At 42.4% G+C, this 10892-nt stretch overlaps 2 protein-coding genes across 2 annotated transcripts in view; one reads left to right on the top strand and one right to left on the bottom strand.

Moving 5' to 3' along the window:
• Positions 1-7373, top strand: part of LOC143025338 (uncharacterized) — a 12596-nt gene extending 5223 nt beyond the window's left edge. The window contains exons 2-4 of the mRNA XM_076184834.1: positions 2404-2472; positions 3463-3552; positions 3659-7373. Coding sequence (XP_076040949.1) covers positions 2404-2472; positions 3463-3552; positions 3659-3724 — 225 coding nt within the window. The 3' untranslated portion in view covers positions 3725-7373. The remainder of the gene's footprint in view (positions 1-2403; positions 2473-3462; positions 3553-3658) is intronic.
• LOC143025317 (uncharacterized) lies at positions 3840-9443 on the bottom strand. The gene is made up of 3 exons (XM_076184791.1): positions 9426-9443; positions 7913-8792; positions 3840-3952 (listed from the first exon to the last, which is right to left on the bottom strand). Exons 1-3 carry the CDS (start codon positions 9441-9443, stop codon positions 3840-3842), a joined length of 1011 nt encoding a protein of 336 aa, XP_076040906.1.
• Between the last annotated feature and the right edge of the window lie 1449 nt (positions 9444-10892).

Here is a 10892-nt window from a genome sequence, read left to right as displayed (position 1 = left end):
AACGTAGGATGAAGGGAAGGATTGAATGAAGGGAACTACTGACTGGTGGAGAAGGAAACTGTGGTATAGGAAGGGACTGTGTTAAAGGGAGGTGCTGTGAAGGAGAACATAGGATGAAGGGAAGGACTGAATGAAGGGAACTACTGACTGGTGGCGAAGGAAACTGTGGTATAGGAAGGGACTGTGTTAAAGGGAGGTGCTGTGAAGGAGAACGTAGGATGAAGGGAAGGACTGAATGAAGGGAACTACTGACTGGTGGAGAAGGAAACTGTGGTATAGGAAGGGACTGTGTTAAAGGGAGGTGCTGTGAAGGAGAACATAGGATGAAGGGAAGGACTGAATGAAGGGAACTACTGACTGGTGGCGAAGGAAACTGTGGTATAGGAAGGGACTGTGTTAAAGGGAGGTGCTGTGAAGGAGAACGTAGGATGAAGGGAAGGATTGAATGAAGGGAACTACTGACTGGTGGAGAAGGAAACTGTGGTATAGGAAGGGACTGTGTTAAAGGGAGGTGCTGTGAAGGAGAACGTAGGATGAAGGGAAGGACTGAATGAAGGGAACTACTGACTGGTGGAGAAGGAAACTGTGGTATAGGAAGGGACTGTGTTAAAGGGAGGTGCTGTGAAGGAGAACGTAGGATGAAGGGAAGGACTGAATGAAAGGAACTATGGGCTGGTCCTTGCCCCGAACCGAATAGAATCGTCCTGCGTTAACCAAAACAAAATGTGTAAAGTGTGTCATCAAAGTGAAGGGATTGAAGTTAAGTTCAAATGTTCAGTTTTTAGATAAAGGCTTCTACATAATGTAACGATCCTGCCTCCCCCTCCCCCCAAAAAATAAAAATAAAATAAAATCGAGGTGTCGTCTCGAGGACCGAAGCACTGGTGGATTGTCGGCGACGAGATTCGTTGCTATTAATGTGACATGCTATTTCAAAAATAGAGGAACGTAGACAAAGATGACGAGTAGATTATTTTTTACGTCTCTGTATCTTTGCAATCCTTTTCGTCATAGGTGAGGAGATTCATACGCCAGGAGGCGCCTAGTAGCTGCGGCCGAAGCCTTTACCTTTGTCTTAGGATACGCTTTACTCTTGGGGCAGGTAACCAGCAGTCACTGCTGGGAATCGGAGAGAAGTGCGGGACTCGAACCCACAACTAAGTGAATGCGCCACCAGATTCTAAGGCCCTGTTCACACTAGCGGTTTGAACTGCGGCGATTCAATTACAGTGTAAGTCAGTGGAGGCATTCACACACAACCGCGGAGTTTTCCCTTGACTATGCGGTACCGTTGCGGTTTCCGTGCGGCTCAAACCGCAAGTGTGAACAGAGCCTAACCCTTTTTCCTCGTCCCTCCATCCGTGTTCTGTGATCCTTTTCTTCATTGATGACGATGTCACTAATAGGATCTAAATTCTTTTCCTGTCAGTGGATTCCTTTCCACCTCCTTAAGGTGGCGGCACACTAGGCATTTCTCACTAGCATGCTACTTGCTTTTGCTACTTCGTTTGGGTAGAAACGACTTCGGTTACGATCTTTTGTTTTTCAAAATTCCAAACGTCAAATGACTCTTGCGTCAGAAGTCGAATGACGAACTAAGAGAAGCTCATCCTAGAAAACGAACGTTAGACACAAAATTGTTGAGATGTTCTTAGAATATTGTAACCCAAATCGTTCCTACTCAAACGAAGAGACAAAAGCAAGTAGCATGTTATCCTATACTTCTTCCATTATCTGGTGACCCATAGGATGTGGCCGGCAAAACCAGCAGCGTTGCCACGTCTAAACCATCTCCAAAGAAAACGGGGGAGACACCGGTTTCTTTATATTTGCATGTATGACCGGTATAATTAAAGAGATTGCAAGCGGCCCGAAGACCCGCACTCAGCTTCTCTATGTAATTTCTAGAATACAAGGCTTGGACAAGAAAAGGGAAAGTTGTTGCTGGGGCAACGTCGGCTGACCTGAGATGCCACATCATTTAACAAGTCTCTTCTTTTCTTTACATGTATAACAATTACTCATATCACCTACCATTTAATGAAAAAATCAATATGTATTTAGAATATTACATGTTAACATACTCGGGGTAGTGGAGAGCTTCCGGTATATGCTGAATGTTTTGATCCAGTACGTGACAACACGGCAGACAACACCTTGTGGGTCACGAGATAATGGAAATAGTATAGTGAGACGTCACCTTTACGTATTTTGTTGTGGCCAACGCGGAACCTCTTTCGCTAACCATGTCGAAACGTGCGATGATATGCCAAAAATATCAGTGTGGAATGCACTCATTATTGTATATTGACAGTCCTTTTCATAACAATTATACTAGGATTATAATCACTAGTGACTGACCTTTTATTTTATTCTATTTCTTGTAAATATTTATAATTGCAGAAAGAGGCGCTGGTGGAGCCGCTGATTCGTCTCAAGGGGTCCATGAACGACGGTGCCGCCAAACAAAAGGTGAGTCTTGGATCACGTGCTGGACTCGTGATCGACAACTATTACCTATCAGAATGAGAGTTTAGAGTTCATATACACAATGTGTGGGTCATGCTGTGACCTCACACACACACACACACACACACACACACACACACACACACACACACACACACACACACACACACACACACACACACACACACACACACACACACACACACACACACACACACACACACACACACACACACACAACTCCTTGCCCACCAGAGTTGGAGTGCTGGCTTGCAGTGCAGCAATGCTATAATGTTCAGTCCTGGGCGGGATTCGAACTCGGATCGTTGAATTAGCTGTCGGGAGTGGTACCACTGCACCTTATATCCCGGAGTCTCACAAAAATGAATAAACAGATAAATATATAAATAAATTAATAAATAATTAATGTATAGGCAACATAAAGGTGAAGAAAATATGAAAGAGGAAGATAATCTATAAAGAAGGTTCTGTGCAAAGAAAGCCTTGACCAAGGATGAAAATATACATTTCAATCACATTGGTTACCATGTGTAAGGTATCACAGAATTAATATAAAATAACCAAGTATAATCCACGAACCAGCTCAGAGGTTTTATTATTTTTTACACTCAATGCGTGGTAAGTTTACCTCCGGTGTGTTTTTTTTTTTTTTTTTTTTGCATCCGACCTAGATATGGATCAAAAGGTCTCCTGTCGGCATGCTCTGCCTTTGTAATCCTTTGTAATTTACCCCTAGTACATCGTACGAGACCCCCTCCCCTCCAGTAGTCATAAACTTACACCCAGTCTAAATTTACCCTCAGGACGTGATATATTTATATCCCTGTGTGTGATATATTTACCCTCCCAATGTGCGATATATTTGCCCCCTAGTGCGTGATATATTTACCCGCTGTACGTGGAAGACTCACCCCCTTCCCCTTGGTTGAGAACCTCTTAGTTGGTCATCCTGACGTCCTCCGCCTCCCACAGATGGCCACGCTCATCGAGCACATCGACCGCCTCGACGCTCAGATCAACGGGGGTGGGTTTTTCACCATGAACAAGGGCATGGCTACCACAGTGAGTATGATATACCTACCCCTATCCGTTCCTTGTTGGACACCATTTGTTTTAGGTTAGCGGAGACGAGTATTTCTCGACTTAATATCGTGATGTGATGTTTCAGGTCGTGAACACGGTCGTTACGTACCTTGTCGTCCTGATCCAGTTCTACGGGGGATCGAGGCGCTGAAGAATTCCTCTAGGAACTTCTGGGACCCTCTGGGATCCTCTTAGAGCTTCTGGTATGCTCTGGGACTTTCTGGGATCATCTCGGGTCCTCTAGGAGGTTCTAGAATCCTCTGGGATCACTTGGGGTTCTCTAGGAGCTTGTGGATCCTCTGGAATCTTCTGGGATCCTTCTGGGGCTTCTGGGATCCTTTAGAATCTTTTGAAATCCTCTGGAAGCTTCTGGGGCCCTCTGGAAAGCACATCAGCTGGAGAAGACCTGCTGCACCCACATCGTCGAAGCCGAGTGGATGTCATCGCGTGTTGGGCCCCTATAGGTGTCACCACCTCAGTTGTTCTTGAAATCTTTATTCTGTAGTCGTTGGTTATCCCCCTGTCACTGCAGCGACGTAATATACTCATATTATTCTGCCTGCTTTTACTCTGAAAGTCAGACAGGCGATTTTATTCGGGTTGGGGAGCGCCACCGCAATGAAAGAAACCAGTGGTGCGGTGTTTCATAGTTTGTCATCTATTGCGACAACAGTTTGCGACTGAAGGTGCAACGGGACTTTTGCAACTTCTTCAGAATGGCGATGCTCCCTCCCTCCCTTCCTCCCTTCCTCCCTCCCTCCCTCTGCCGCATAGCCAAAGTCACTCGGCACTCGTACCATGATTGGAGACTCATCTCCAATCAGGGAAGAATCCTGATTACCATTTTTTCAAGCTCTGTTCTGTCCCTCCGTTCTGTTACGCTCCTATCTCCTCTGACACCTCTACGACTCCACCTCTTCGGTGCGACGTTGTCCCCCAAAGGATAGAAGCGCTGGTTATCGGTGGCGAAACAATTGTGCTCATAAAATCGTACGACACTGATCAGAATAAAGCCCGAGAGGTGTCACCGAGTTAGTCTTAAGTCCAGTTGTAATTAAGTCCGGATTAAAAGTGGTTCCGGACCGCCGTCATTTACCGGATAATCGATGGTGTGCCGGTATTAGGAATAATAAACAGATACCTGAGGATGATGAGACCCATGAAGGGACTAGGATTCCAACCACTTAGTATCTCGGAAGGTAGCGGAAGGGGGTGAGCCTGAGCAGCTTGGTTTTGAATGTGGTTAGGTTAGGTATCCTTAATAGTTATCCAGTTGGAGTCTTGTGAAATAAGGAATGAACGAGCAGGCTTGTGGCCTTCGCAAAGCTTATAGCAACCAGTTATTCTTGTTGAAACTTAATATATAATAATATTGTGTCGAATTGAGGCAGCCTTTGATAATGACTTGTTTCTGTTGTATAAGACGGATTACAAAATATATTATTCATACAAATGTATGCATGCACAATGGACTTTGTCACATTTAGTCGGGGATATATGGGATTGAATCCTACCCATGGAGGCGCTGAGCAGCTGCGTCCGAAGCCTTGACCTTTACCCTAGGATGCGCTTTGGGGACTTTTAGGGGAGTAGGTCACAGTCCTTGCTGGGAATCGGAGAGGAACCCGGGACTCGAACCCACAACTAAGCGAATGCGAGACCGTCACGCTTCCGATGACGCCACCAGCGCACACATTGTATATGGGTTAGGAGGGAAGGAGTCCAACGGAGGGAGATCCTCTCTGGGCAATTGTTTGTGTTGGCGAGAGCAAGGTCAAGGGGCAGCGGAGATCGATGGGGACAAAAGGGTCAAGAGGCGTTCGAGTTCGAGAGAAAAGAGGAGGAGTAGGAGGACGGGGGGTGGGAGTGGGTGGGTGGGTCGAGGGCGGAAGCTACTTGCCTACCAAGGGATGATAACGATCTGAGAATATTAAACGCAAGTTTGGATTTGATTTTATCAACCAGGGTGAGGGAGAAATGATAGCGGTATGATTTTTCTTTCTTTCTTTTCTCAAGGAATGCTTATTGCCGATATAGGCGTCATAAGCAACTTACGATGTCCCTCCGATGTCAGAAACTCGTAACTCAAACAAAGATGAGGTTAAGGTGTTTGTCCTTGCGACGGCAGCTGAAAGAAGAAAGACTATGTCGTGAACTTGTGTTGTATTATTCTTAGACAATTAGGCCCTGTTCACACTAGTGGTTTGAACCGCGGCGGTTCAGTTACAGTGCAAGTCAATGGAGGCGTTCACACACAACCATGCAGTCTTTCCTTAACTCTCTGGAACCGCTGCGGTTTCCGCGTGGATCAAACCGCTGGTGTGAACGAAGCCTTAGTCTTCTTTTATACGCATTCTAACCTTCCTACGTTGCATAAACTTTGTTGGAACGTGTTAAAGTGGCGTCACACTAGGCTAGCATGCTACTTGCTTTTGCTCCTTCGTTTGAGTAGGAACGACTTGGGCTAAATATTCTAAGAACATCTCAACCATTTTGTGTCTATCATTCGTTTTCTCAGACGCAAAAGTCCTTTGACATTTGGGATCTTGAAAAACAAAAGATCGTAACCTTCCTAGGTCGTTTCTGCCCAAATGAAATAACAAAAGCAAGTAGCATGCTAGCGAGAAATGCCAAGTGTGCAGCCACCTTTAGTCTGACATGAATCAGTAGGCAATCAGCATTATACTGCAGATGATACTGTGCAAGTGTTCTGTTCAACACGATGAACAATTTGTTCTTTGTGGTCGCGGGTTAGAACAAATATTTGAAATATATTCAGATAATTAGAGTTTTTTAGTCGATCGTTAAGAGGCTTTGTCGCTCGTCAGACGCTCGGAATCGAACCTGAGTCTAGTCAAACGCTATAGGCCGCTTCACATTGGGCAGATTGACGTCAACTGTTGTGAGCTTGTTTGAGTAGAAACGACTTCAGTTACGATTTTTTTTTTTTTTTTAATTTCCAAACGTCAAATTATTTTTACGTCATTTAGTGAGAAACTGTGTCTATATGAAAGTTAGATAGTGTTGAAATTTTATTTGAAAGCTGTAAGTGAAGTATTTTCCTGTTAAAATTTGTAACAATTGACGGAAACCAGCCCAGTGTGAAGCTGGCGTATGTATGGGAGACAAAGTGCTCTCTGTCGAAGAACGAGAGGTGGAGACAATTCTACCCGACGTCATTGTTCCCATTGTGCCCAGTTTGATTGATTGATTTTTTTTTTTTAGCTAACCAATATTTGTGATTCCTGTAGACGATGACATGGCATAGTATTACATTCTGTGATAAATTACGAAACAATTCCAATTATTTACGAATGATGTATTATATTTGTATGGAAAAATGTATATTTCTTCCGACACCTGTTTGCTATGAAGAACGTATTTCTCTGTGTAGAATATAGTGTTTTCTTGGGCGTCGGGAGGGGGGGGGCAGTCCCCCCCCCCCAATTCAAGAAAATATATTTGTATCGTTAGGTGAGGTCCGCGCGGTAGCACAATATGGATACCGCGTCGAACTCGGGAGTTCGATTCCCGGGACCCAACCCTGGCCAGGGAGGGAAGCGACCTGACATCGGTATAAACAGAACAGCGACTTACTACAACTGATAGGGTTTGCCCTACCACGGGTTTCTCACTTCTCACTGCGTGGGAAGGGGAGACTAAACTAGTTTGTAACTGTTGCCTGGTGTAGGATGACTGCCTTAGGCAAAAGGCATGTACAATGTTCTGATTTTTTCTTTTTTAATTAGATTGTACGCAAAGACAAAGAGCTTCCCTCCCCTCATCACCTATTGCCCCCCTAAAAAAAAAAAAAAATATATATATATATATATATATATATATATATATATATATATATATATATCTATATATGTATATGTATATATATACACATATCATCTTACTGTCAATAAATATATTCGAATATTATATTTGTTGAACTTATAACTCTATCATATGTGTATATATGTTACAGTAAGATTGTGAAACTAGGGGTTTCGTGAAATCCCTAAAATTTTCAGGGAATTCGTGAAATTACTGTTTCACTTAGGGACTTCATGAAATTACTAAAATGTCTAGGGATTTCATGAAATCCCTGATGATAGTAAATACATAGAACAACAGAAGCTTTATTTTGAATTTTTATTCATATTCAATCATCATATAAAAATCATGTATAAAATCAAGTAGAATGTATTAGCACATTAAAGCTAATGCTTATTTTTACAAGTCAGACTGCTGTGACATCTGCTATTACAAATTTTCTTTGCTTTAAAATACTTGCATCTGTTTGTCTGGCCTTGTTTGCTACAGTCATAGTGGAAGAACCCTTGCCCACCAGAAGCTGTAGACCTGAGGGCTTGACGGAGTGTATTGGTACAGTCTGTATTGACATCAGTTTCATTTAAAAGTCTCTGAGGACAAAGGTCAAACTGATTCCTGGAATACTTTGTGGTCCATATCTCAGCTTTCATTGCAATTCTGTACAAGTCATTTTCATATCTGTCAACAATAACTCCAACAATGTTTCTTGGGTCACCTCTCCCTCTGTCAACCATAGGAATTGGAACAGGAACATTGTTTCCAGCTTCACCAGCCTTTAGATAAATACGAGAGCGCTTTACCATTCGCTCTGCCTGGGATAACCGTGACTCACGTGCTCTTTTACGTTGATTTTGCTTGTCTTCAAGCCACTTGTCAACGGGTGCAGAATTCTCGCTCACTGCTGGTGGCTGGTTGGTTGCACGTAGTGATGTTGACTCACTGACAGGAGCAGGTGGTTGCATACTAGAGACAGAAGGTTGTTCATCAATTTCTTCACGTGTGGCAGATATTTGCACATCAGTTTCATCAGATGTTGACTCAGTATTGGTAGATGATGGTGGCTGAAGTACTGCCAGAAGATCATCTTCAGATTTTAGCCTTTCAAGTATTTCAGGCGGGAGACTAGACGATGTCAGGCCAACTTTAGGGTCCTCTCCAAACATGGCTTTGTATGGTGTTCTATTTATTCCAGCATGGTGAGCACAATTCTTCTGTTGCTGAACAAATTTAAGTCCAACTGTCCAGTCCTGCGTGTTATTGTCACTCATCCATGCCACTAGAATGTCTTTGATATCAGCATTTGCTCTTTCCACAGAGCCCTGGCTTTGCGGATGTCTGTGATTACCATGAACTAGTTTGATCTGAGGCCACAACTGCTTTAGTTCTGTAATAACCTGAACCGAAAATTCTGAACCATTTTATACACGATTTTCATGATATGATGATTTATGAATAAGATGTCAAAATATAGCATCTGTTGTTCTATGTATTTACTATCATCAGGGATTCCATGAAATAACTGGAGTAGCATTTCAGTAAATACATGAAATCCTTAGATATTTTAGTAATTTCATGAAGTCCCTAAGTGAAACAGTATTTTCACGAATTCTCTGAAAGTTTTAGGGATTTCACGAAATCCCTAGCTTCACAATCTTACTGTAACATATATACATACATGCGTTCTTTATATTTAGGTGGACCTAGTTGTTAACGACGGGGCTCGAAACCATCATCGTGTCCCTAGTAATAAACAACAAACCTAAGAACATTTTGTTTCATTTCTGTGTCTCCTGGATAAATATTCTGTAATACAATTCTCAGTACTAACATATTTTGCTCAATGCAGACTTAGGAAATTGTATATTTCCTTTTTTATTTACACACACACACACACACATACACACACGCTAACAATAAAAAAAATTCTATCTTATAATAATACTGTTAATCATATTTCAATGTTATTGATATTCTTATGGACGTATATATTGTTTTTATTAGTCTACTGTAGGACCATTATTTTTTACCTGGTTTAGCTTTAACATTGGTACTATACGTGCTTATTATGATCTATGGTTGGTCCATACGAACCGAGTCAAGCACACCAAAGCTCATTTAATTCATCATTATATAATATATCTATTCTATGACATATCACAACCACGCAATGTTATTAAAAACAATAAGACGTTTCCATCCCGAACTCATGAAAAGAGACGACTTTATAGTCGAGCTGTATTTAATTAAGATGTCCGTACTGTAAAAGAAAGCTGCCTTGAAAATAAATTTAAAAAATCAGCTAATATTACAGAATAGATGAATGTTAGAAATTCTTATATTACAGTTACCTGATTTGAAATTTGTTTTAATAACTAGTTTCTCAACTGAATAACAACTAGTTCGGAAACTAACAGGTATTATACTGAAGTCGGATACGGAAAAGCTGCGGAGGTATTATGAATATCAAATAAACAGTGACATTGGGACTACACTCACACGTCTGATCGCAGCTTTATGAAGAACACTGAATTAGTCTTGCCGAAATATTTCGTCTTCGCCGATTGACAAAGGTGTTGCAAACTTGAAATGATCAATAGTGCTTGAGGTTGCAGCAGCGGCGGCGCCAGGAATTTTTAGTTGGGGAGGCTAATGGGGGCTGAGCAGATTTTTGGGGGGGCTAATAGTAATATGATAATACACATATATTATCCTTATTTCAAAAGGGGAGGGGGTTAATGGTTGGGCTATCTAGCACTGATGGCTGACAAATCTTTAGCCCTGGCAATTAAAAATTCCACTTAATAAAATTATTTCAATGAGTGTTTTAAATTTTCAATTTGCTCATTTCAGTTGGGGGGGCTAATGGGGGGGCTAGCCACTTTTTTGAGGGGGGGGGCTAAAGCACCCCCCCAAGCCCCCCCTGGCACCGCCACTGGGTTGCAGGATGGCCGGTGCACCTGTCCAGATAACATCGCCAAAGTCTTTGGTGCTGGAGCTGATTTTGTCACGATGGGCGGAATGCTGGCGGGGCACGACCAGTCTGGTGGTGATATCATTGAAAGGAACGGCAAGAAGATGAAATTGTTCTATGGAATGTCTTCTGCTGTGGCCATGAACAAGTATGCGGGCGGCGTGGCTGAATACAGGTAGGGAACTACGAACTCCCATTTGAAATCATCATGAAGTGTTTAAGAAAAAATATATGTAGGTAGAATTCGGGTTTCAGCGTATATTCCTACAAAGCACTAAAATAATTATCACTATTATTGTTAATATTATTATTATTATTATTACACACACACACACACACACACACACACACACACACACACACACACACACACACACACACACACACACACACACACACGCACACACACACACACACATTCGTCGGATGGACGGCGAAGATTGGAATTCCGAAGAAAAAGTGAAATTTTCGTGGATCTCAACGTCAAGGAAGTACCTTATTGTATTTACAGGAAAAGGGAAAG

The sequence above is a fragment of the Oratosquilla oratoria genome, chromosome 5 (genome assembly GCF_046742065.1).
Source record: "Oratosquilla oratoria isolate Oo_2021 chromosome 5, ASM4674206v1, whole genome shotgun sequence".
In the NCBI taxonomy this organism is placed as follows: domain Eukaryota; kingdom Metazoa; phylum Arthropoda; class Malacostraca; order Stomatopoda; family Squillidae; genus Oratosquilla; species Oratosquilla oratoria.
The sequence above is the reverse complement of the archived record's forward strand: the minus strand, read 5'-3'. Positions and strand labels throughout refer to the sequence as shown.

Excerpts from the sequence above, each read along its gene's own strand:
- LOC143025317 (XM_076184791.1), bottom strand. Across the intron at positions 3,953-7,912 it reads CCTCAGGTCTACAGCTTCTG|AGGGCCCCAGAAGCTTCCAG; the intron begins GTGGGCAAGGGT and ends TGTGCTTTCCAG.